This window comes from Scleropages formosus, chromosome 24 (assembly GCF_900964775.1).
Source record: "Scleropages formosus chromosome 24, fSclFor1.1, whole genome shotgun sequence".
In the NCBI taxonomy this organism is placed as follows: domain Eukaryota; kingdom Metazoa; phylum Chordata; class Actinopteri; order Osteoglossiformes; family Osteoglossidae; genus Scleropages; species Scleropages formosus.
In genome coordinates, this window is record NC_041829.1 from 18,997,860 (window position 1) to 19,024,191 (window position 26,332).

Here is a 26,332-nt window from a genome sequence, read left to right on the forward strand (position 1 = left end):
CAAACATACGCTACATTATCTGTAAGTAAGTTACTTAGAGAGAAAACAGTATGTGCAGCTCTAGCTGCGTGATGTACACTGCTTTCTATGGTGGCGCAAGTGAAATTGACAGCGCTCAGGAATCACGTGTCTGTATCTGTATCCAGATCTGTCTGTCTGTCGGGCTCTTGTACTGTTCATATTGATCTCGGAGATGTGCGTCGCTTTGGAGAAAACTATCTGCTGAACGAATGAACGTAAATGTAAATGAGTGATTCTCAAAGCGGCAGGTAGCTACGAAAAAACGCCGTGTGCGTTTTACACTCGGTCGATTGTCGTTTAAGACTAAGACGAAGCGTATTTAAATCTTGGGCTTTAGGCAAAGCTTTCACGGTCCCGTCAATTTAATCCCTGAAGAGCGGCATAAAAAGAGTCCCCGGTCCATTGTGTCCACGTTATTATGTGATCCTGTTCCCCAGCTCAAGTGAGATGTTCCTGTGGGACGACCCCACGTTCAGCGGACCCCATTGCTGAAAATGTGCCGCATTCTCTGCTCTGGAGATTACGTAAGTCTTAAGCACACTTCACGCTAAGTGGGAGACTCTTAATCTTCTTAATGACAACTCGAAGCACGGGAGGCAAAGACGGATACGACCGTCTTCTCTTGAACCGTTTAGGAAATGGCAGCGTCTTCTGTTACGGATGCTGTCCAATAGGTAACGGGGCAGCAAACTGCAAAAATCGCAAAGTACTTTCTGGATGCTAAGCTTTAAGACATTCCACTTAGAAAAATTACGTTTTAAAAAAAAATGTATCACTGCATTGTCAGTGTATTCATACCTTCAGCAATATTTAGCAAGGAATGTATTTTTGGGGGGGGGAGGGGGTTTGACTGGGTCTTGCTCTCTGGTGGGGCTGGGGTTCGAGTCTCTCGTGGGGTGCCTTGCGATGGACCGGTGTCCCATCCTGGGTGTGTCCCCTCCCCCTCTGGCCTTGTGCCCTGCGGTGTCAGGTTAGGCTCCAGTTTGCTGCAGCCCTGCTTGGGACAAGTGGTTTGAGACAATGTGTGTGTGTATTTTTGCACTGTGTTTTTGGTTTTTAATGGAGCTCGTGTTTGTGTGTGACTGTCCTGCGATTGCCTGCCAGCCGTCTCACCAAGGCTGTACCCTGCTTCGCACCCTATGGTTCTAAGACGGGCTCCAGAGGACTGCGACCGTGCGCTTGTCCCATACGGGGTCACGGAGAGCCGGAGCCTAACCCGGCAACACAGGGCATAAGGCCGGAGGGGGAGGGGACACACCCGGGACGGGATGCCAGTCCGTCGCAAGGCACCCCCAGTGGGATTCGAACCCCAGACCCACCGGAGAGCAGGACTCGGTCCAACCCACAGCGCCACCGCGCTCCCCCAGTAGTATTTTACCCAACAAAATTACATCGATAGATTAAATGTTGACAATTTTTGGGCCAAAGCTTGTTCTGGGATAAGCTGCTGAATTTGAAGTGTTGCGCTGAAAAGTGATCTAACAGTGAAAATGAAGTGACGAAACAGAAACTTCTTTATTTACAGCGGTTACTGCAGCCGAAGCATCTCATCTGTACAGCGAAATTGACGAAAAATGGCACCAGATGAAAAGCCGGCACGCACCCCAGAGCAGAAATGGCACATGCAGAAGTCTCACGCTTATATTTCCATATTTTGCGGAAGCTACTGAAACTGTTAAAGAATTAAACCAATCATGCAGCAAACTCCTCGTTGCTGCGAGACACCCGACGAAGACCGTACGTGACCCAGGAGAACAGCTGTACCGCCAGAATGTTTCCTTCCTCACCGGACGCGGGATGTTGGGTACAAAACTGCGGATGTTTACTTCTTCTTGTTACTTTCGGGCCCCGAGACCCTCTGGCCAGTGAGAAACTGCCATATTCCTGCCCTGTAGCTTTCGCTTCCAAACGCATACAGCATGGAGTGGAACGCTGGAGAGCTTTTCGCCAGAACAGGCAGCATCTATGGGAAAAAGAAAAGAAAAACACCTTGCTTTTATCATTATTGTATTTTTGAGAGAAGCACAGTGGTGCAGCAGAGTGTACTGGTGCTTTACAGTTCCTGTGCTCTGGGTTTGAATCCTGCTCACACCGCATAGAGTCCGCATGGTCTTCACATTACACTTATTCAGTTAGCTGGCACTTTTCTCCAAAGCAACGTTTGAGGCTACAATTATCTACTGGAGCAATGTAGGGTAAGTACCTTGCTCAAGAGTACTGCAGCCAGAAGTGGGGCTTGAATCTGCTACCTTTGGGTCCAAAGGCACTAGCACTAACCACTATGCTACCAGCTGTCCCATTACTATATTATACTGTGTGATTCATGCTCAGCTGGCCCGTTCCTCAGTCGCAGGAAAGAGTCGACACTGTAGATTCACTTCTCCGTTAGCGATTAAGGCCCTGCTTCAAGGTCTTCACTGCGTGTCCACCCTGCACGAGACGGCGAAGACATCGCACCGGTTCCACGTCCACTAATCTGTGACTGAGGTGGGCTCAGCCTGAATGCACCCTTTAAACTCCCATCTGAGGGACTTAAGTCGCCATTCTAATTCTATGTTAATGGACTGTAGCGTCCATTCAGGTGGTGGCACCTCCAACGTCCTCTAAAGATGATGAGGTCCCTCACTAGCCTTGATGTCATCTTCGTGTCGCCCTTGTGCACTCAGGGAGCTCATACTATTCTGTAAAGCCTTTTTTCATTCTTTTCATCACTCAGCATGAGCAAAGGTCTTTAGTGTTAAATCTTACCATCCTCAGTTTAGGAGACACAACTGTGACGTCCTTGACGGTAGAGTAGAGGCAGAGAAGGATGTAGGGTCCCCAGCAGAACATCAGCGTCAACAACGGCAAGCTAGTGTTGAACTGAGAAACATTCATGGCTATTTCCATGCTTTCATGACACTTCATAAGAATAAGAAGTCCAAAAATCTGCATGTTGCTTCTGATAACCGAATAGCAGATGGTACCATTACATTGTTTAAGCACGTTTTACATAAATTTACTCAACTTCCTTGAAAAGCAAGAACGTCACACTTATAGCCTTTATGAGAACTACATGGAAATGCAAAATTTGTCCCAGTAAAATTTTCACCAGCCTAGAAGAATAATGAGTTCCATCATTCCATTAATGACTTAAATTTGCCGTGTTATACAGTTAATGCATTAATTCAAATAGCTATGGCTCTTGATGGAAGACCCAGTTATCGGAGATCTTCACTCAGTAGAGAGATGTGCACACTGAGAAAGAGCTCTGCTCTTTGGCGGTCTTTGTGTGTAGAGAATTGTGATGTTTACCTTGTATTTCCTGGTCTTTTTGAAGTACCGGTAAATGCACTCATAAGAGGACTGCATGGTGAGGGCTGGGATGAGTAGAAAGAAGAACACCAAACTCAGCATGTAGGTTGTATAGTTCCTGCAATGTGCAGAGTAAATATTGAACAAAAACATTATTGTAAAACAAAAAATTGTGAATGTTTCGCAACATCACGTTTGATTTTTTTTTACCCCGGGTATTTTTATATGAATTTTCCCTACGACTTCCCCTCATTTGATTGTACCGACCTCCTTTTATACTCAGCAAGTTATGGGGCCATTTGGACGAAACATCACAGGCAAAATTCAGGTGAAGCAATAAGCTAGAGTAAAACATCCAAGTCGGTCATTTAATCAGTAACCAGCATGCCTTTCACCCAAGGCAGATTTTGCTGATCGAGCCATGAAATACATGGTAAATATGTACATTTGATTCTGATCGCAAGCATGGCTCCAATCGTGAGCATGGCTCCTGTCGTAACAGGAACTTTCAAGCTCTATAGGCAGTCCTAAGGTCTGTTTCAGGTGCTAAAGTGCTGAGAAGCTACGAGTCCTCAGTTGCAAAACTTGAAAATCGAAGGCAATGCCAAAGAAGGAGGCCGAGTGTAAAATTTTCCCTTTCGCGCAAACCTTGGAGACACCAGAAGTAAGTGACTTCTAGCTCCCTACCCACAGCCTACCCATGTAATGTGTGTTTCTACAGTCTTTTGCACCAGGCGTAAGGTTACCTGTCACCCTTGCTGTAGTCGAGCGTACAACAGGTTCCCAGGGGCTCAAAATCATAGACACCCCATCCTTTGAGGGGAAGGGACGACCAGAAGACGGCAAGCACCCATACAATGACAACCATAGTTACGGCGGTCGGCCAAGGAAGCTCCTGTTCTGGAAACGAAGAGTAAAAAACTATTAATTCGTACTGGGGGTGTCGTTGGTAGGAACGGACGTATTACATTATTGTTTTATTATCGTAGTAAAACACCCCGTACATACAGGAGAACTGCAGCGTTGTAACAATGACCAAAGAGATCACGTGTAGAATTTGCCAGAATGGGTCGCTGACAATATGTCATGGTATTGTTGTACAGTTAAAGATGGATTATTCGTGGGAGGGTTCAGTTTATTTTTCAAGATGGGTTTTATTCCCTTTGACTCTTTATTCCCAGTAGCATTCCACTTACTGGTGCAGTACAGGTGGTATCTGTCCCAGGCAATGGCACCGAGGAGTGTGATGCTGGCGAGAGCTGCCACCATGCCTTGGAAAGCGTGGATCTGACATCCTTCAGGGCCGTAGGGCCAGTGCCTGAGGGTCATAGGCAAAAGGGTGCCTGAATGGTCGTAGTATAAAATCACATATGATTTGTGTTGACACCAAACTCGTATTAGCAGACCTTTTTTTAAAAAAAATCACATTTTTTACAGATGCATGTAAAATCGTATTTTTGCTACCACGTCAATAGCTTACATCACTCTGGTTGTAATTTCTGGCTTCTCTTTGCAGAAAAGCTAAAGCATACAATGGTCTAAAAGTCTACGTTATACTGAGTGACATTTCGGCCCATAATGATATTAGTCTACAGCTCCGGGAATTGATTTAATTTCTATAATGAAAGAACATTTTGTTCAAGCTCAATATCGTTACATAATAAGAATGCAGTTCTTACCTAAGGTAGCATGCATATGCAGCAACAAGTCCATTTATATTGAGGCCAATATCAGCCACAGCGAGGTTAAAGACAAAGAAATTGTTTGGAGTGCGTAATTCCTTCACGGAAAGGTAAGCGATGATCGCCATAGCGTTGAGGAAGAATCCAAGGAGACCTTTGAGACAAGACAGAAAATTGAGAAAAGCGGAACGAGAGAAAGCGTTAAAAATCGGCGAGGAACTAAGAACGTCACCGACCGCCGACTTTAACGGGCTCATTCGCCGGGCCGTTGAGGCGCTTTGCAGATCCTCACCTTCCACAAGGAGAACGGAGCCAAAAGCAAACATATCGAAATCAGTGAAACCTTCTGGCAACGTGTACGAAGTCTCCATTCTGCCTTTCGTTCTGCTACGGCACCGCGCTTGTCCCCCCCGTCTCTGAAACACCCTGAATTTCTAAGAGTTGCCCCTTTTTAAAAGCCTCTTCTTTGCGGAAAAAAATCACGTAACTAATTATGTAAAGCCCTCTCTGCTCCTGACGTAATCCTTGGAGGAATGTCTCAGAACGGCGGTACAGAAGGCTCTTTCATAAGACCTTTTTGCGCAACCCAGCACATGTGGCCCGACAAACTGAAACCTCAAAACATTCCTCCGCAGCCAAATTTGTAAGAGCTGACGAAATCCATAAGCACACGAAAGCGAAGCTCGCACATACAGTATATGAAAAGAATACACTTTAGGCGGAGTACGCTTGCTGTGATGCGTACCGGGCGTATGATGTCATTTTTACATTTATGCACAGCAGCTGCACGTGAGTGTAGGACAGAGCTCTCTGGGCGTCCGGACTTGTGCCGTCTTCCTGTTGGCGGTCACTCGGTATCCGGTGTGTTTTGTATCATCTTTTAACTCAGTGGACAGAGTTACACGTGCGACTCGTGCTATTGATTTTTAACCGCGAGCCGATTCGTTCAGCACAACTCCCGGTGCCCGAGGCGCCAGATCTGAGGCATCCTTTGACATGAATGGCGCCACATCAAACAGTTTTTTTTATTTCTTTTGTGTTTTTTTTCAATTTTTTTTTTTTTTTTTTATCTGCAGGGAGCTTCTGCTGAATTTGTCATTTGTGGCAGCTTATTTTTCTAGACATTATGAAAGGTGAGGGGGCACGGTGGTGCAGCGGGTTTGGCCAGGTCCTGCTTTCCAGCGGGTCTAGGGTTTGAGTCCCACTTGGGGTACCTTGCGATGGACTGGCGTCCCGTCCCGGGTGCGTCCCCTCCCCCTCCAACCCCTCGCCCTGCGCTGCCGGGTTAGGTTCCGGTTCACCGTGGCATCGGACAGCGTGTGTGATTATGCAGAGGGTGTAAGACAAAGGCCGACACCTCAATTTGCAGCCGGATGGATGGACCCTGCCATTGTGCCACCGAGTTAAATACTTAAACGTGAGACTAACTGTTGTCTAATGCTGTGATTGAGACTGATGTAAAAAAAAAAAGCTTTGGACTTTTTTTTTACATTTCTTATTTCAAGGTGTAATATAATGTACTCTTATATATATATTTAAACCACAAAGTTTCCTCTTTCATCCAAACTATGGTGACATTTCAGATGCTGTTTCACTAACAGAAGCTGCGTCTGAACTCTCACTTGTGTTTTTCTGGACTGACAGGTGATTCCCCAGAAGGGTCCTCCTCCCTAATAGGTTTGTTCTGGGAGGTGCGCTGAGCTCCGTCCCTCTTCCTCCATTTGTATTTGAGGGGAACTGGCTATACTGGTAAAAATGACGGTGACTTTGCAACAAATCATCTATCACTTGTTGCAGCTAACAACATTTGTTCGTTGTGTGGTGACCAGGTCAACACACGTCTCCTGCGCTCTGACTTCAAATCTTGCTCAGTCAACGTGGACTGTGCAAGTTCTCCGTCTTCCAGTACGTCTCTCCCACAGTCCAAAGACATGCTGTTCAGGTTCCCCCGTAGTGTGCGAGTGTCACGGAGCGAGTGTGTTTCGCTGACGCATGGATGAGTGGCCCCTTGTAAGTAGTGTATCTAGCGGTGTAAGTCACCGCGGTGAATAAGGTGTGCGGACTAGTAACACTACATAGTATCCGTCGTAAGTCGCTTTGGACAAAAGCATCTGCTAAGTGAATAAATGTAAATGTACCTTCTGTCCCTGCAAAAGAATCATTTTCTTGGCTTTGGTTACTTGCTTCACCGAACAGTTTTTGAACAGCAGACAAATTTGTTAATGCAATACTCACGAAACACTCACCGAACGATGCACGCACGCAGCCGCACGTCCCAAGCAGGGCCGCGGCGAGCCGGAGCCTACCTGGCAGCGCGCGGCGCAGTGCCGAGGTGGGGGGGGACGCACCCGGGGTGGGGTGCCGGTCCGTTGCGGGGCACCCCGAGCGGGGCTCGAGCCCCAGGCCCACCGCGCAGCAGGCGCTGGGCAAACCCACCGTGCCGCTATGCCCCCCCCCCCATGATCCATCAGAGCTGAATTTAACGGTCCACTGAAAAAAGAAAATGATCGCGTATAGACTGTATGTGTAGTATAAAAATTTACAGGACCTTGGAACACAGTAAAATTATTGAAAAATCAAGGGTATCTGGGGCCACGTAGTAAAGTTTCAACAGAGGCACTATTTCCCTTCGAAGATTTCAAAATGGAACAAGGCCTTCACTGTTGGGAGGCTTTGGATGGAAGATTACGAAAGATTTCAGTAAAAATCAATGAAGCGGGTTAAGAGACCCCAGTCATATGGCAGCACACAATGAAACAAGCCTATTCACAAGTGTGTGACCGAATGCAGAAACTCCTTAATAGAAGGATTTTGCCGTCACACATTCCTGTGTCTTTCCCGGCCCGCTTGAGAAGATGGGCCTGGACGACCAGCCCGTCGTTGCCTCGCGCGGTCTCTCCGAATGGATGGCGAAGAGGCGGGAGAGCTGAGAGTACAGTGTGGTGGCTAGGGCCGTGCCCTTTGGGTCCTAAGGTTGTAAGTTCAAGTCTCACCTCCGCCTCTTGTACCTTCAAGCAAGGTACTCGCCCAGCTGTATAAATGAGTAAATAACCGTAAGTTGCTCCAGGTAAATGTAGCTGTACGAAACTGGTGTGGAGTTTTACCCCTATTACAGGTTACCCTCTAATCTTAATACCCTTCTTTTTTGAACAATTTAACTAATCGGAACTTTGGACCGTATTCCCTTCAGCACGCCGAGCACATGCAGATGTGAACAGTGTACGTGATTATTAGACAGATCTGGATACAAGAAGTCAGTCACTGTAGATGCTGTGTTGGGAGTCTTGTGGAGAGAAGACGTTCGAAGACATTACAAGAGAAGGGTAAATGTGTCCGTGTTATACCCTGGTACCAGGTACAGTAAGTGGAAACATCTACACTGCTTGGCAGAACATTATGCTTTCAGGAAAGTGAAAATATATTTGAACAGGTTGTGTATAATTCCTGAAAAGAAATGATGGGGTTACAGTCAGGACTACTGCTACCAAAAGACACTGTACATATAAAATAATAACACGCTGCAAATTCGAGCTAATTAAAAAGTTCCAGCAATTAAATAAAAACCTGTAAGAAAACATTGTTAAATATTATCAGTATTGTTAAATAAATAAAAAATAGAAGAAATGTGATGATTACTTCTGAAGCAAGCATAGAGGCATTTTTTTATTTTTTTTTTGGATTATGAAAATCAATTGGTAAATAACAGTAGCTCAATGGAATATAGAAAATCGACTGATGCTGCTATTGTCAGGCGGTTAAAACCCCAAGGTCCACCAGAGGAACCACCTGAGATCCATATAATTAAGCCAACACACCTGTGGCTGTCAATTAACCTGATCAGTTCCCAGCCCTATAAAGGGGCTGAAGGCACTGCACTAGTGTGTGGGTTCTTGAGTGAGCCTATATCCAGAGCCTCTTCAACACACATCCTTGTATTAGTTCCATTCATCCAACACTAGTTCACTTATTCTGTAACACCCAGCGTGTCACCCGTACACATTAATCCCTGGTTGGCACTGTGCACTTGTATTTACACTCTGCACTTGGGGTCACTGCACTTTGTGGGTCCAGATGGTACAGCTATACTGGCCTTGCTGCTTTTAGACCGTTGAAGGTGTTTATGATCACATTTCCCTGCACATGAAACATACATGATGTCGTCCTCACTGAGAGCCTCTCTCTGGAAATACCCCGGTATAATATACAGTAGGCCTAATGTTACATGATGATTGACATCTGAATTCCATTTCATTTGCGTGGTCTACATTTCCTTGAGGTATCTCATAATTTACATTTGAATTTCATTTATGTTACTAGAAGTCTTGAGACACTGATGTCAAACTACATGAAACAGTTTGATCTATTAATTTGTATAATAGAATATAATTCATCACAAAGTTTATGATCTGAACCATGAATTTTTTTACTTAATATGTAGCCCACCCACTCGATTCTGATGTTTTTTTCTCTAGCATGGGAGGTGAATCGGTGGTGTCTACAGCACAACTTTGGGATGCGTGTACTGTCGCCCCCCCAACTTCGGGGTATGGCTCTTGCTAGGGTGAGGAGAGGCCCAGTTAGCGTAGTACAGCTATACTGTTATATTACAGTCGTATAAACCTCCCATACTTCACACACAGCGACCCAGCCCCGCCTTCCTTTGCCGTAAAAAAGAACATTCACACCTACACAGGGACGGTTACAACATTCAGGTGAAATAAGCCCAACAAACATTTAATATAAAACGTCCACACAAATAATTCACACCACCAAAACGAACACGTTTTTTTCCCTTTTATGCGACTCAGTCTCTGGTGCCGGCGTCGTCTCGTTGGCGCGCTTTAGTCTGGAGCTCCTTATCCACCACCGAGGGAAATTCCCGCCGTTACTCACGGTTTTCGTGCAGGGCAGGAAACCGACAGCGACCTGTCCTCACAGCCACTCTCTCTCCAGTGAGGATGGCGGGACGATGATGGCGAGTCCTGGCGACCTTCTCTCCGGGGCCAGTCGCGCTGGCCAAACCCTAATCCTCCACTCCCCAATCCTCCCGGGCTGGTTGTCGCTCGCGCCGGTTTTTTTTTTCACAAAACCCCCTTCGCGCGAGAACGAACCCAAAACTGCTCGTTCTCCTCGCCCGGTCTCCCCCAAAAAAAAACAACTCCCCTTTTTCCCCCGGAACATCCCGCCCCCAAACATCCAACTACACGAGAACAAGTTGCGTAGGGGCTACACTCTTCCCCCACCAAAATTTGTCATGTCCTCATGACAAGCAACCCACATCACGTCCCATCCTTTCAACATCATATTAGAACAGAATATATACATTCCCTTCAACCTATCCACTTGTACAAAGTGCTGGTGTATCTCCGGATAGGAGGTGAAGAGAAACTAGCGAAACCTTCCCCAACCTTAACTGAAATAGCTCTATGTGTGCTAACAGCTACTGTAGTGGGGCTCCCCAGCTTATCATAGGTGAGTCGGGTAGGGGCCCTTCTCAGTCGCTGAGGCCGCGCAGACCCCGCCGAGTTCTCTGCGACATTATCCCGTCCCTCACTCACTTCTTCTGCTGTCCGTACCCCAGCACCACACTCGACTTCATCTCCCGGAACATCCGTCCTACAAGTTGCAGTGGGTCCATCCACGTCCATCACTGCCGGCCCCTCAACCGCAGTCATTTCCAGCCCTGAGCCATTCGTGAGAACATCCAGACCCAAATCCAGGTCAACGAGTTCAACAGATCCACTGCTTAAAGGCTCTGGCTCCGGTGACCTCCTCTGAGGATAACAGTCATACCAGACCCCCGTTTCTTCTTCTTCTGAATCAGACTCAGGCTCCCTTGCACATTCCAGTTCAACCGCTGGCAAGCATGAGCGACCACAACTCTCATCTCTCGTTTGGAGCCGCTTACTAGCCCTCCTTTTAAATTTGGATGCCTCTGTAGTCTTTTCAGACCGCCACCGTACCTCCTGCCCAATAGGCAGAATGTGATTGCGGTGCAGTACTTTCCCAGGGCCCAATTCACCCTCTGGCTTCAATCTGAACACAGGCAACCCAGGAAGTTGATCCTCCACAACATAAGGGGTGTCCTTCCAGCGGTCAGCAAGCTTGGCCTTCCCCTGCAGTCCAAGATTTCGAATCAAGACGCGGTCACCAGGAGCTAAAGGGCAGTAACGGACCCTCTGATCGTACTGTCGCTTGTTCCCTTCATTCCTCTTTTTCGACACACTCTCAGCCAACTGATATGCAGCTTGAAGCTCACGCTTCATGTTTTTGACGTATCTTGTATAGGATTTGTTGGAGGTACCGTCACCCGATGCTCCAAATGCCACATCTACTGGCAACCTAGCCTCTCGACCAAACATTAGGAAATACGGCGAGTAGCCGGTTGACTCATTCAGCGTGCAGTTGTACGCATGTACGAGATAGCCAATGTGCTTACCCCATTTCCTTTTGTCTGGCGCGTCAAGGGTCCCGAGCATATCAAGCAGAGTTCGGTTAAACCGCTCCGGCTGGGGATCGCCCTGAGGATGGTAAGGTGTAGTTCTTGATTTCTTTATGCCGAGCATGCCCAACAACTCATGGATGAGCCGACTCTCAAAATCCCTGCCTTGATCAGAGTGCACCCTCTTGGGCAGCCCATAGTGGATGAAGTATTTCTCCCACAGAACCTTAGCGACAGTTTCCGCCTTCTGATCCCTAGTTGCAAAAGCTTGAGCATAGCGGGTGTAGTGATCTGTAATCACAAGCACGTTGAAGAGGTTGCTGGAATCAGGCTCAATCGTCAAGAAATCCATGCAAACGAGATCCATCGGTCCATCACTGCGAAGATGCGACAACTCAGCAGTTCTCTTGGGCAGTGTTTTCCTCTGAATACACCTGAGACAGCTTTTACAGTACCTTTCAACCTGTGTCTTCATGCGAGGCCAATAAAACCTCTCCCGTAGCAGCCCATAGGTCTTCTCAAACCCAAGATGGCCCGACTGGTCATGTAGAGACTGGAGTACTGTCTCTCGGAACTCTTGGGGAAGCAACAGTTGCTGGCGAGGCGGCTTGTTGGGTGGCTTACTCATCCTGTACAATACGGAATTCACAACCTGTAACTTATCCCACTCTTTCAGCAGCAAAGACACATCAGGATGTCTCACTTTGTTGGCACGCTCGGCATTCTTCTGATTAACCGCATGCCACACTTCGCCAATGCAGGGGTCTTTCTGCTGTGAATATGAGAGGTCTGTTGGAGTCAGTTGGGGCAGCTGCTGAATATTCAGGAAAGACAAGTTGCAATAGGCTTTGGGTACCGCCCCTTTTGATGAGCCCATGAGATCAATCGCTCTGCAGTGACGATAGCGAGGTGGTCTGACTGAGGACATCTGGCAGATAGCTTGGACTGAGTCAGCTGGCATGGCCCCTCTCCCCTGAGATGCCTCAGGAGGGACATGTGAGCGCCGTGACAAGGCGTCTGCCTCAACATTCTGCTTCCCGGGGCGGTACTTCAGGCTGAAATCATATGTGGCCAGTTCTGCCAGCCATCGATGCCCTGCTGCATCCAACTTGGCTGTGGTCAGGACATAAGTCAATGGGTTATTGTCTGTGTGCACCTCAAACTTAGCTCCATAGAGGTAATCATGCAGCTTGTCGGTAATCGCCCACTTTAATGCCAAAAACTCTAGCTTATGGGTGGGGTAATTTTTCTCTGCTGGGGTAAGGCTTCTGCTGACAAAAGCCACAGGGCGCAGGCCTGCTCCCTGATCCTGATAGAGGACACCCCCCAAACCTTCTCTACTAGCATCAACATGTAGCACATAAGGCAGTCCTGGATTGGCGATGGCCAAAACTGGGGCCTCTGTGAGACTCCTTTTTAGCGTTTCAAAAGCTTTCTCGCAGTCCTCATCCCACCTAGGACCAAACGGCTCTGAAGGGTGGTGCCACTCCTTTGGACACAGACCTGATGTTGGTTTCCTTCCATGCTGAGAGGCAGTCTTAGCCCCTGCCACTCTTCTTGGTCCTCTAGCTACGATGCAGCCCTGCAGCAGCTGATTTAAAGGATAACAGACCTTGGAGAAATCTTTCACAAACCGTCTGTAGTACCCACAAAACCCGAGAAAAGAGCGAAGAGCAGTAATGCTCTCTGGGCGTGGCCACGACTTCACTGCGTCAACCTTCGAGGGATCTGTAGCAATGCCATCTCTGGACACAACATGACCAAGGTAAGTCACCGAAGGGCAGCAGAACTGGCACTTGTCCAAAGACAACTTCAGTCCCTCCTCCTTTAGTCTGTCCAGCACCTTTAGAAGGCGCTGCTCATGCTCTTCCAATGTTCGCCCAAATACAATGATGTCATCAAGATACACCAGGCATTCCAGAAGATTCATATCTCCTACAGTCCGCTCCATGACCCGTTGGAAGGTTGCTGGGGCCCCACATATCCCTTGGGGCATCCGCTCAAACTGGTAAAATCCTGCGGGACAGATGAATGTGGTCTTTTCCTTGTCTGCCGCGCTCAGAGGGATCTGATAATAACCACTTCTGAGGTCCAGCACACTGAACCACTGGCTACCACTCAGGCAAGCCAAAGCATCCTCCACCCGAGGGACTGTGTACTGATCAGGAATTGTTCTCCTGTTCAGGGTTCTGTAGTCCACACACATACGTATGGTTCCGTTTTTCTTCCGAACCACCACTATCGGAGAAGCGTAAGGACTCCGAGATTCTGAGATGATTCCAGCCTCCTTTAGATCATGGAGATGTTTCCTCACATCCTCTAGATCCCCTGGCGGTAAACGTCTAGAACGCTCTCTGAAAGGCGTTTCATTCGTCACTCGAATGTGGTGCTGCGTACTCTTAGCACACCCTACATCAAATTCACTGCAAGAAAAGACCTCTTTCCTCTCCATCATTTTCCAACACAGTCTATCCTTCCACTCAATAGACACAGGAGAGTCCCCAAAGTTGAAAGAGGAGGGGGATAGTTGAGACATATGTGGCATCGTCTCCTCCCTACCTAGCCCCTTATTCATCACATCCACTGGGAATAGGTGCGCAATAGGCATTCCACGTTTTAATGTCACCGGCTGCTGAGACACATTCCTCAAAGTGACTGCGAGGTGACGGCACTGGACAGTTCCTGGCTCCTCTACAACAGGCATTACCAGCAGCCCTTCCGGGAAAGGGCCCTCCTCTGGGTGATCTACAACCACGGCCTGACTATTCAGGTGCCCAGGAAACTTTGGAGTGCCAATCACTGTAGCAACACCCCCTGGGGCCAGAGTGAAAGGCTTGCTCCTCGTGAACCAGACGGTCCCTCGCCTTTCCTCGGCCAGGCCGTCAGAAGCTTCCTGGAACTTCTCATACGCTTCTTTTATTACTGGGTGGACAGCAAGGGTAGCTAAGAAATTTCCCCCCTTTTGATTTATGCAAGACTGGAAGAGCCTCCTAACTATGGAGGTGTTTGTACCAATCACCCCAGAAACCTCCCCTTTCACAACCGGGTCTGGACACACAAGCACAAGCGTTTCTATGGTCTCCACTACTCCAACTACGTCTCCAGTGAACTCCAGTTTCACGCACAGATAGCCATCATATGGATATTGCTCCACACTAAGGCCCCAAATCTCTAGGCACTCGATAGGGGTCAAAGGCAAGTGCTTCAAATACTGGTCATAGAAGGAGCGATACAGTAGAGTAATCTGGGAACCGCTATCGAGCAAAGCTTTAGCGTAAATGCCCTCAATTTGTACCGAGACAATAGCACTGGGTCCAACTAAACCCTCTGGCAATATAGCCTCCCTTTGCCGTAGCATATCACACCTGGTGGAACGTGTCTTCTCCGGGGCGGCAGGCCGTTCCTTCACTGGGCCCCTGGGAAGTTTCCCGGCGGCTGCCTTAATTTCAATAGTCGGTTCGTCACCTTTCGAAGGTTCTCTGGATTAGGACACTCTCGCTGGAAATGCCCATCTTCACCACATCGATAGCAAAAAACACCAGCACGATACTGGGGTCTGGGAGCACCCTCCCTTCCGCAGGCATACAAGGTCCCTGTACCCTTCGGATTGAGATTCTGCATGGTCTGCTGTGGTATGCCATCGGAGGCAGCTATCGAGGCAGAAAACAGCCGGGCAACCTCCGTCTTTAGCCCTCTGAACTCTTCCCTGAGCCGTTCTATTTCCTGACCATTCCCCGCTACCACAGGTACTGCAACATTTTCAGGCTGCACTGGTACGGGGGAGGGTGTAGCGCACCCCACACACCTAACCATTGCTGGAAGAGCAGCGTTCCCCACACTTTGCCTTGCCAGGATCATTTCCTCTTCTTCTCGGACATCACGGAGCAACTCTGTGAAACTTGGAGGAGGTTTAAGCTTATACATCGTTCGAATGCGCATGGCAACAAGATCATGGGACAGAGCTCCTCGTGCAACCTGCTCAATGCGAATTTGGTCCAGGTCGGCCACCTCAGCCCCACCTTTACGATGAACTGCATGCAACAGTTTGTCTAGACGGAACAAGTATGCTGATAGTTTCTCACCTTCCTGCTGGAATGTACCACGGAACCTTACCATGAGATCAGCCGCACTGTCTGTGGTCCCAAAAGCTGCCTCCAGGGCTTTGAGGTAATCATCGGCAGTGACAGAGGGGTTACTAACCCTTAAGCACCGGACAATGTCTGCTGCTGGCCCTTTGAGACTCTCAGCTATCCTCTGCTTCTTGACAATATCTGAACACTGCCATTCATCCAACATGTGAGTGGTCTGCTCAGCCCAGGCATCATACTCTTCCTCTCCCGGTGGAGTTGGTTTCACACCGGAGAACAAGCGAAGTTTACGATAGCCGAGTCCGTCCATAGGCGTGGCTTGGCATTTCTCCACAAGTGAAGAGATGGCATCCACGAGTTTGGTGTTCAAGTCTGGAGCGACAGGTGGCGCTGGAGTAGGCCCAAACCAGCCTGAGACATCAGCTAGAGTCTTCCCTTCACTTGCTAGGAATGACAGGAATTTTGCCTGGAAACTGCCTCTTTCACCAAGTATTGGACATTCTCGGGTCTCGCTGACATTAACCACCCAGGGCCCCGACTCACCTCCAAAGGCTAACTGTTCAGGTATGGTAGCCTTAGTCATATCATTTGTGGTTTCAACTAACACAAGTTGGTTGTCTCCAGCCGGTTCTAAACACCGTCCCCTTACCTTACAATGACCAAATACTCCCACCCCATCCAGCACCTTGTACACAGTCTCATCAGTAATGTCAACAGAAACCCCACTAAGCACAACAGCTTTTCTTATATCAATACCCTTGTCGTTACACCATTGGACTATCTGCTTTGACTCCATGTTACAACAACTTTCCAGACATCAAACCACAAATCATATCAAAGAGACATCAAATCATACAAAAATATACTCACAAATACAGAAAACAGTAATCATATCCCGGACGAGCCCCCAAGTGTAGCCCACCCACTCGATTCTGATGTTTTTTTCTCTAGCATGGGAGGTGAATCGGTGGTGTCTACAGCACAACTTTGGGATGCGTGTACTGTCGCCCCCCCAACTTCGGGGTATGGCTCTTGCTAGGGTGAGGAGAGGCCCAGTTAGCGTAGTACAGCTATACTGTTATATTACAGTCGTATAAACCTCCCATACTTCACACACAGCGACCCAGCCCCGCCTTCCTTTGCCGTAAAAAAGAACATTCACACCTACACAGGGACGGTTACAACATTCAGGTGAAATAAGCCCAACAAACATTTAATATAAAACGTCCACACAAATAATTCACACCACCAAAACGAACACGTTTTTTTCCCTTTTATGCGACTCAGTCTCTGGTGCCGGCGTCGTCTCGTTGGCGCGCTTTAGTCTGGAGCTCCTTATCCACCACCGAGGGAAATTCCCGCCGTTACTCACGGTTTTCGTGCAGGGCAGGAAACCGACAGCGACCTGTCCTCACAGCCACTCTCTCTCCAGTGAGGATGGCGGGACGATGATGGCGAGTCCTGGCGACCTTCTCTCCGGGGCCAGTCGCGCTGGCCAAACCCTAATCCTCCACTCCCCAATCCTCCCGGGCTGGTTGTCGCTCGCGCCGGTTTTTTTTTCACAAAACCCCCTTCGCGCGAGAACGAACCCAAAACTGCTCGTTCTCCTCGCCCGGTCTCCCCCAAAAAAAAACAACTCCCCTTTTTCCCCCGGAACATCCCGCCCCCAAACATCCAACTACACGAGAACAAGTTGCGTAGGGGCTACAAATATAAAACCTTTGTACTTGACACGTGACTTTCTCTTAACACCATGTTTACCTGTGACTTGGACTTCAAAAACCGGTATTCACCGTAAGTTCATGGTAAAAATACTTTTCAGCGATGAAGTAAAAGACTAATAATATGGTGCGAAAATGGGGAGCTGCGTCTGTTCATAAGTCAGTGTGTAACCACAGTAAAACACAGTGTTGTGACGTTCAGACAGACAAAGCTGCACGTTCTGGAGCTCTTCCTGTGGAAACGGGTTTGAATGTAGAAATACTGAATGTTGTAGAAAAGTGTTACGACGAAACACGACAGGATGCTGCTCTTGTACCTTCATCATGTCCCTGTTTCTCACATTCACCTTATGGTCTCATGTGTAGTTTGTGTACAGCTGTGGAATAGTCACACATACTTTCCCTGTATTCCTCCTCTTATTATTATTATTTTCCTGAAACAGGCAAGCGGGGGGGCAGGGTGGCGCAGCCGGATGGACCGGGTCCTGCTCTCCGGTGGGCCTGGGGTTCGAGTCCCGCTTGGGGTGCCTTGCGATGGACTGGCGTCCCGTCCTGGGTGTGTCCCCTCCAGCCTTACGCCCTGTGTTGCCGGGTTAGGCTCCGGTCCCCTGCGACCCCATCATATGGGACGAGCGGTTCAGACGACGTGTGTGTGAGTGAAATACGCAACGCGCTGCTTTGCCTTTTTTAAAATGAGGATTGTTGCTGCGAACAACCAGCAGTTTACTTCGTAATTTTAATGAGCGCAGAACCCTTCGATGACCGATGGGACATTTTTTCCCCGTTAATTCAATCGATCATCAGTTCCGATGAGTTCGGCAGCCGCCGGAGCAGATTTTGCTCAGAGGAGCGGCCACAAGAAGCGTCACCGACACGGGCTGTTCGTGCGAAGCAAGCGGAGGAGGAGAAGCGACCCGTCCGTGTCCGTCCGTGTCCGCCCCCCCCCGCCGCGGTCCCCTCGCTCGTCCAATGGGACAAGCGCCCCTCCTCGCTGCGCGTAGCGGCGCTCTCAGTCTCAGGCTCAGGCTCAGGCTCTGCCCCCCGCAGCCTATGACGTTCCGGGAAGCCCTAAGAGCGTCCATGGAAAAAGCCGAGCGCTTCGCTAAGCCTCAAGCCTCCCGCTTCTATCCCCTTTATGATCTGGGGATTCGGAGCAGCCGCATCACTATGGGACACCGGCGGGCGGGACTGCAGGACCCGGCCGTGGTCCGTACTGCCCCCTGAACTTAGCTGAACTTCAGCCGAACAGACTCAGCTCGCGCTCCTTTTTGCCTTTTTCTCCTCCTCAAATTTACTCTAGTACTAGAGAGGAAAAGTCATGGCCCGCACGTTTGTTTCCCTGCCGCTCTGCGTGGCGCCGCTTTGCGTGGCGCTGCTTTGCGCGCCGCTCGTGTGGAGCTCCTCTTGTCCATCGCAGTGCAGCTGCTTTTTCCACAAACTCAGTGACGGATCGAAGGCCAGGTAAGATGACAAAGTTCTCCCTCATCTTTTGCGTCTCAAGAAATGTTGCGGGGATATGCGCTCGTCTTCTTATAGTGCTGGAGACATAATAATTTCTCAGCATCTCCGCTATTTTCCTTTTTTTTTTTTTTTTTTTCCTGCAGCTCTTTGCTGAGTAAAGGATTAACTTCGCAGTGCTCTTTAATCTTCTTTATTTTTTTTTTCTTTAGCTCATGCACTAAAAGTCAGTTCTGCAGCAGTACTGTCATTATCATTATTATTATTATTATTGCGCATGATGAAGAACGTAAACATTTACATGATTTAGTGCAATCTGCCATAGATAGGACCCTTCCTTCTACACATGATTATTTTAACCACGTTTACATGTGTCGTCATGCACCTGCTGCCGTACGTTGACTCGTGCGATGCGTTTCTCGCGCGCTTGCAGGAGCGTCATCTGCAACGATCCGGACATCGCGGCGATTCCCGCCAATTTTCCCGCCGACACGTCGAAACTTCGCATAGAGAAGACGGCGATCAAGAAGATCCCCGGTGAGACCTTCAGCTACCTGGGCGCTCTGGAATTCCTCTGGATGTCCTTCAACGCCTTGTCCTCGCTCAGCGTGGACGCCTTCCGTGGACTCTGCGCCCTGGAGGAGCTGCGCCTGGACGGGAACGCGCTCGCCTCCTTCCCGTGGGAGTGTCTCTCGGACACGCCGAGCCTCAGGCTCCTTGACGTACACAACAACAGAATCGCATCGATCCCCAGCGAAGCCACCGTTTACATGAAGAACCTCACCTACCTGGACCTTTCCAGCAACAGCCTGCTGACCGTACCCTCCGAGGTTCTCTCGACGTGGCTCGTGGTTAAACCATCTCAAGACATGGAAAACGCCAAGATGATCTTGGGTGAGGCTTTCGCCTCCACGTGCTTCACGTGGCTCGCTTCGTTTCTCTCATCGCTCCTTAGAGTGACGGTGGATCCGTCATGTCTGGGCCAACGTGTCCAGTAGGGCGGTTTGAGAGTTTGAGCTGGAAAAGATGGGCAATTCTAATGGCTTCATGTATAATGTAATTATATACGTAATAGCGTTACGAGTATCAGTTGGTTAAAAATGCCCTTCGGATAAATGGGTCGGTAAATTAATGGTAATTTAACACAGAATCCTGCTGCGAATATCCTACAGAAATGAGAGCGAGAAGAGGGCGTGCGGAAATTCAGGGATATTTTATTTTCGTGTCCGTGGTGTGAACGTGCCTTTTGTTGTCGTAGGTCTCCATGACAACCCCTGGATTTGCGACTGCCGGCTGTACGATCTGGTCCAGTTCCAGAAGTCGCCCTCCTCGCCCGTGGCCTTCATCGACACCAGGCTGAGGTGCGCTGAGCCCGAGAGCCTCTCGGGGGTGCTGTTCAGCGATGCGGAGCTCAGGCGCTGCCAGGAGCCCAGGGTGCACACTGCCGTGGCCCGTGTCAAGAGCCCCGTGGGCAACAACGTTCTGCTGCGCTGCGGAACCATCGGCGTACCCATCCCGGAGCTCATCTGGAGGAGGGCCGACGGCAAGCCCACGAACGGCACAAGTAAGTCACGGCGAAGTTCAGCCAGCGCGACTCTTTCGCACCCGAGTTGCTTTGCGTAGCCGTGCCGTCGTAAATAAGAACAAGTAGACGGTGGACCGAAAGCAACTGAACACGTGGTTTGTACAGTTTCTCTATTTATTTCTTTATTTGCTTGTTGATCCTTGCAGTTCAGCAAGAAGTTTCCAAGGAGGGCATCATTTGGTCCATTTTAAGCGTACCTGCTGTTTCGTACCGTGACTCTGGGAAGTACATTTGCAAAGCGACGAACTTTGTTGGAAGCGCGGATGCCATCATCTCCCTGATCATAACGGACGCGGTGAAATCCGACAACCAGACCGGCACCTCTAAACGCTCCAGAGGGAAGAAAACGAACGGCGTGGGCAAGGCTGCCTATCAGGAGAAATTGGTGGCGCGCTACATAGTGCCGACGGCCACCGACAAGAGGCCGAGCGTTGAACCGTACGGCTTCGCCGGACCTTACGCGAACATCGAAAGCTACAGCACCACGGACGGCGCCTCGTACGAGCAGACGCCCGGCCCGACTAATTCGGACGCGCTGTTGGACCCGGAGAAGACGGTGCTCAGCAATCTCGCCGCCAACGCCTCGTCTCAGCAGCAGGACCCCGAGCGGAGGGTGGTCAGGTCGGTGAAGGTGATCGGCGACACCGACCACACCGTCTCCCTGAACTGGAGGGCACCCACTGCCAAAAACACCACCTCCTTCAGCGTGCTGTACGCGGTGTTCGGCGAGCGGGACATGCGCAGGATCAACGTCGGCCCGGGCAAGAACCGCATCACCATCGAAGGACTGGTGCCGAAGACTAAGTACATCGCTTGCGTGTGTGTCAAAGGGCTGATCCCCAAAAAGGAGCAGTGTGTAATCTTCTCAACGGACGAAGCGGCTAGTGCCAGCGGGACGCAGAAGCTGATTAATGTGGTCGTGATCACAGTTGCGTGCGTTATCGCGGTCCCTCTCACTCTCATTGTGTGCTGTGGGGCGCTGAAGCGGCGCCTGCAGAAACTGCTGGGCCGAAAGTCCAAGGACATCCAGGACTCGTACGTCACGTTCGAGACCCTGTCCCCTGGGACGAAGGCCAAAGGGCTGGAGGGCGAGTACCTCACCAGGCTGAACCCCGACGAATCCAACCGGCTCCTGTCGGCCAGGTCGAGCGTGGACTCCGAGGCGACCGCGAGGACCGAAGGACAGCCCAACGAGTACTTCTGCTGATGAACTGTGGCGCGTGCGGGGATCTCGCCGAAAGGATGACTGGACAGCAGGCGGCGCGAGGGAGGTCGGACGTACGACCCAGTCGCAGTTCAGAGGCCCACGAGACGGACATCTTCACTAATGAAGTTCTGACCCGCCTCGGAGACGCTCCGGGCTGCACCCGTGTCCTCGGGACTTAGCGCTCAGCTGCAGGACGTCTCCGCCGCCGCTTCGTGCGGGATACCCACGTACCAAACGCACGCGCGATGCGTCCTAATGAAAATGATACAGGATCCCTATTGCGTTGTACTCGTTACATTGTTTTTGCGCACCATTTAAAGTTTTTAAACGGTGTCCAGGTTTTTTATTTGTGCTTGTGTGCCTGTGTGTGTGCGCGCGTGTACACAATCATACTGGCATTTTTATACCGCTTAGGCATCAGGTTGCACTCTTGAATTAAATGGAAATCGGGAACCTGCTGTCCGATGACGGCACTTCACGCAAACGGCTCTTGGAGGAGCGTGTGTGGGACAAGCTCTCGATGGCATTTCAAATCGCACCTTGGACCATTTGTAAGCGTACGTTGTACGATTGTTTTTTAACGGTATATATTGAAGTTAATGTGCCAGGTGTAATACCCTGGTTAAAACAAACTGCACTCACGTCTGTGATATTTAAGAACTTACGAAAATGCAAGCGCTATATTATGTGATGTTAAAATCTATAAAATGTTATTTTTCTTTCATTTCAGTTTTGCCAGGGCTACAAACCAATAAGAAACACTGTATATAATGTATATTCTGTGTATTTCGTTTCGGGGATGTAAGGGTGCTGAAATTCATGAAATAAATTTTCTTTTGATATACGACTGACCTTTATTTCAGCCAACTGTACGTTTAGCTAAAAGAAATGACCGCCTTTTAAATTTTCTTCCGTTTTAATGTTTAACCTGACGTTTCACCTCGTGCACAAATTACCAGCGAGTGATGCCGATCAGCACCGGTGTTCGCCATGTTGTTAGAGGATGGGATGTGGAGGGAAGATGCCTTCAAATGAGTAAATTATCGACAATTTTTTTTTTTTTTTTTCTTCAGGCTAACATATTGTTAGGCCCACAAACACACACACATTTTCAGAACCGCTTGTCCCAGACGGGGTCGCGGGGAACCGGAGCCCACCTGGTAACACAGGGCGAAGGGACACACCCAGGACGGGACGGGACGCGACGCCAGTCCGTTGCAAGGCACCCCAAGCGGGACTCGAACCCCAGACCCACCGGAGAGCAGGACCATGGGCCAACCCACCGCACCACCACACCCCCCGGCCTACAAACAAAACCTATTAATTATGCTATATTCTTTAATAAGGGAAAGTCAATAACAAGGAAAATCTTTTGCATCACGGAAAAAAGTAGGCTCTTCTGTTTCAATTGGAAAAAATTAAGTTTCTTTACTTACGCTGTTTCCGTTCGCTTTTCTGTTTGGAAAGCAGCTTGTTGGATTACATTTTTCAGTTTACTCCTTAATATTACCATTTGCCACTACATTTTCTTCTAGAACAACATAAGTGGACATTTTAAAAAGCAGTTTCATGTAATTTTCAAAAACACATTGCTAATGGCTTTTGACACACACACACACATTTCACAATAGTTTAATGCCCAGTTTTCTTACTACTAGGGGGTTCTGTTATCGTCACGCAGTATTTTCAGTGCCTATTAAATGAAATTAGGCCAATCAAATAAAAAAAAAAATGGGAAACTAAATACGGCCATACATTGAATTAGGGTGTGTGTGATATTTTAGAAAGTCCTATTTTCTTCTATCAAAACAGAAATACCCCTTTTCGTTGCCATTGATGAAAATGTAACTCGGTGATCAGAGCGTCTTGTTTATTACTAAAAATACAGACTTCCGGTCTATTTGGTGTCTTAAGGATTGCGTCAAGGAAGATTACAGATAATAGGCTTTAGTCGACCGAACCGGTGGACATGTCCTGTGAGCACAGTCTTCTTCACATGCATCCTTTTAAAGGAGTATGGGAGCCCTTTATACCCTCTTAATTACATATTTCATTAGTTTCCAAGTGAGTTCAGGTTCTGCCTTTTGCGTGTCCGGATGCTCCTGCACAAATGACGGACTGGGGAGGTAAGTGCATCCGTCAGGTGCAGTAAAACGAACCCCGACTGAAGCTCGTGAGATGTTGGCGTACAGAGAAAGTGCAATTGTGTCAGTGGGTTATGATGTTTGCATCAATGTACGAGAATCTTATTCAGCTCGAGGCTCTTAAAATCAAGTCTTAGATTAGTTCTCAGCAGTATTACGTTGTTTTTCAGTTTATTAACTCATCGAACGAGTGTGTTTAATTAGCTCGATCGTTCCGCTCTGATTATCGTGACCTTATGATTCGTCGTCAGTCTCGGTTCTGTCCGTGTCCTCCTCTTGCGGGATATATATCTCAGATACGTATTTATATCCGCTTCTGTTCGTGTGTAAGGAATAAGAAAATGCGTCTCGATAAATTTGCCCTGTTCGTTCCCAGGTCCCTGCTTTGTATGGAAACCGCCCTAAGAAGAGTCCCGGAAAACATCCCTTCGGATTTCGTAAAAATCCGCATCGAGAACTCCCACCTGACCGAACTGCCTCGGGGGTCGTTCCTCGGAGTCGGTGCCTTGGAGTTCCTCTGGCTCAACTTCAACAACATCACCGTCATGAACATGAAGAGCCTGGAGGGCCTGAGCAACCTGACGGAGCTGCGGCTGCAGGGCAACAAACTCAGTTCGGTACCATGGACAGCGTTCCACGACACGCCGAATCTGAGAATTCTGGACCTGAAACACAACCGTCTTGATGTCCTCCCAGAAAACGCGCTGAGACATTTACCAGGGCTGACCTACTTAGACTTATCCTTCAATAAGCTTACTGTTATATCTAGGGACGTCTTCCTCAACTGGCCTCTGTATCAGGGGCCAGAGAGACATGGCAAACGGGAGGACGGTGCCGCCAACGTCGTTCTGGCGCTCCACGACAACCCTTGGCTGTGCGACTGCCGCCTGAAAGGTTTCGTCGAGTTCATCAGATCTGTCAGCCCTCCCATTATTCTCATGAACTCGTACTTAACCTGCTCGGGTCCTGGAGTCAGAGCCGGCAAGTTTTTCCACGAAGTCGAGATAAAGACGTGCGCGAAGCCGGTGGCCACCGCGCCACTGACGAACATAACTCGTCCGCTGGGGGTCAACGTTACGCTAACGTGTGTCATTAGTGGGAGGCCCGACCCGGTGGTCCAGTGGACATACGGCTTGAAGATCATACGAGGGTTTACTGGTAAGAGTCGATCGTTTTTTCTTTACAAGTACTATTCGAACTGTGTGAAGGCAAAGCCCTTCAGTTCCTCTCTTGCCTAAAAAGTCATGTATGTGGTTCTCAGAAGTTGGATCTGACTGCTTGGCAGTTCCACTTAAATTTTAACCATAGAATCAGGGAACTGGGCCACCAGGTGGTGTAGTGGTTGCAGCCACTGCCTTCCATTTAAAGAAGCAAGGTTAGAATCCCTGCTCCTTCTGTAGTATCCTTGAACAGGGTACTAACCCTCCACTGCTGCATTAAAAATTACCCAGCTGTATAAATGGGTAAGTAATTGTAAGTACCTTAATGCTGTAAATCACTTTGGAGAAAAGTGTCACCTAAATGAATAAATGTAATTCATATCGTACAAATTCTTGGCTGTATAATTGGGCAAATCACAGTAAGTAGCTCGGGGTAAAAACGTAACATCGTAATCTGGTTTAGAGAAAAGTATCATCGAAATTAATAATTAATCACAGAAGGGATGCTGTTCACTAGATGTGAACGCGTTGTGCTCTGTGTGTGTGTGTGTGTGTGTGTGTGTGTGTGTGTGTGTGTGTGTGTGTGGTAAGTTTCCGAATACTGAATTAATTTTTTTCCGATCTGTTCATCCCAGAGTCACAGACCCAGGTGGATGAAGACACCTTCAAGTCGGAATTAGTGATTCCTTCGCTCCATCTGGCCGACCGCGGCGTCTACACCTGCGCCGCGAACAACTTCATCGGAAACTCCTCCTCCAGCATCTTGGTGAACATCAAGGCCCCCAACTCCTCATCGCCGCTGTCGCCCAGCTTCCCCCTCGCTTCGGCCGAGGAAAACGTCTACATAGACATCCGCATCGCCAAGCAGACCGTGTACGGCATCACCCTGGAGTGGTACGCCGTGACAGAGAACCCGGCTGAAACCTGGTACACCATCCACTTCGGCAAGTTCGAAGCTGCCAGGAAGGAACTGATCTACATCGGCCCCGGGATCAACAGCTACTCGGTCACCGACCTGCTGCCCGTCACCAAGTACGAGGTCTGCGTCACGCTGAAGAACCAGGCTCCCAGGAGCGGCCAGTGCGTCGTCTTCATGACCGGCAGCGACATCAGCGAGCTGGAGCAGCGCGAGAAGCTCATCCACATCATCGTGATCGTGTGCGCCATGGTGCTGGCCGTACCCGCCGGCATGTACGCCTGCACCACGGAGACCCGCTTCCGCTGCTTGGACCGCTGCGCCGAGGCCTGCAAGAGGCGCCGGTCCACCCAGAAGAACCCGAAGCCGGGCGAGAGGCAGGGCACCTTCGACAGCCTGCAAGCCGGAAGCGACGAAGGCCTGTGCAGGGACTCCAACGAGGACAGGAGGACGAGGAGGCGCTCGGAGGACAAGACAACGAGGGCCAAGACCGACCAAAGGAACGCTGCTGAACTCTACTGATCGCGGCAAATCGCGACTATTTATGGACCGGTAACAGCAAAACGTGTCGTAGCCCCAGTCGTTCAAGCGCGCAGTTGCTGAGAAATGTCTTG

At 49.2% G+C, this 26,332-nt stretch overlaps 4 protein-coding genes across 4 annotated transcripts; 2 read left to right on the forward strand and 2 right to left on the reverse strand.

Moving 5' to 3' along the window:
* Positions 1 to 1,393: 1,393 nt before the first annotated feature.
* LOC108939495 (RPE-retinal G protein-coupled receptor-like) lies at positions 1,394 to 5,956 on the reverse strand. The gene is made up of 7 exons (XM_018760885.2): positions 5,290 to 5,956; positions 4,995 to 5,151; positions 4,512 to 4,633; positions 4,062 to 4,215; positions 3,316 to 3,433; positions 2,770 to 2,883; positions 1,394 to 1,984 (listed from the first exon to the last, which is right to left on the reverse strand). The coding sequence occupies exons 1-7, from the start codon at positions 5,366 to 5,368 to the stop codon at positions 1,844 to 1,846; spliced, it is 885 nt and encodes a 294-aa protein (XP_018616401.1). The 5' UTR covers positions 5,369 to 5,956; the 3' UTR covers positions 1,394 to 1,843.
* A 4,209-nt stretch (positions 5,957 to 10,165) lies between these two features.
* LOC114909432 (uncharacterized) lies at positions 10,166 to 16,110 on the reverse strand. The gene is made up of 3 exons (XM_029248583.1): positions 16,071 to 16,110; positions 15,279 to 15,971; positions 10,166 to 14,361 (listed from the first exon to the last, which is right to left on the reverse strand). Exons 1-3 carry the CDS (start codon positions 16,108 to 16,110, stop codon positions 10,328 to 10,330), a joined length of 4,767 nt encoding a protein of 1,588 aa, XP_029104416.1. The 3' UTR covers positions 10,166 to 10,327.
* Positions 16,111 to 18,338: 2,228 nt separating this feature from the next.
* lrit1b (leucine-rich repeat, immunoglobulin-like and transmembrane domains 1b) lies at positions 18,339 to 22,234 on the forward strand. Its single transcript, XM_018761017.2, has 4 exons — positions 18,339 to 18,709; positions 19,140 to 19,600; positions 19,965 to 20,270; positions 20,438 to 22,234. Exons 1-4 carry the CDS (start codon positions 18,567 to 18,569, stop codon positions 21,496 to 21,498), a joined length of 1,971 nt encoding a protein of 656 aa, XP_018616533.2. The 5' UTR covers positions 18,339 to 18,566; the 3' UTR covers positions 21,499 to 22,234.
* A 1,334-nt stretch (positions 22,235 to 23,568) lies between these two features.
* Positions 23,569 to 26,240, forward strand: lrit2 (leucine-rich repeat, immunoglobulin-like and transmembrane domains 2). The gene is made up of 3 exons (XM_018761050.1): positions 23,569 to 23,624; positions 24,019 to 24,800; positions 25,438 to 26,240. The coding sequence occupies exons 2-3, from the start codon at positions 24,032 to 24,034 to the stop codon at positions 26,238 to 26,240; spliced, it is 1,572 nt and encodes a 523-aa protein (XP_018616566.1). The 5' UTR covers positions 23,569 to 23,624; positions 24,019 to 24,031.
* The last annotated feature ends 92 nt before the right edge of the window (positions 26,241 to 26,332 follow it).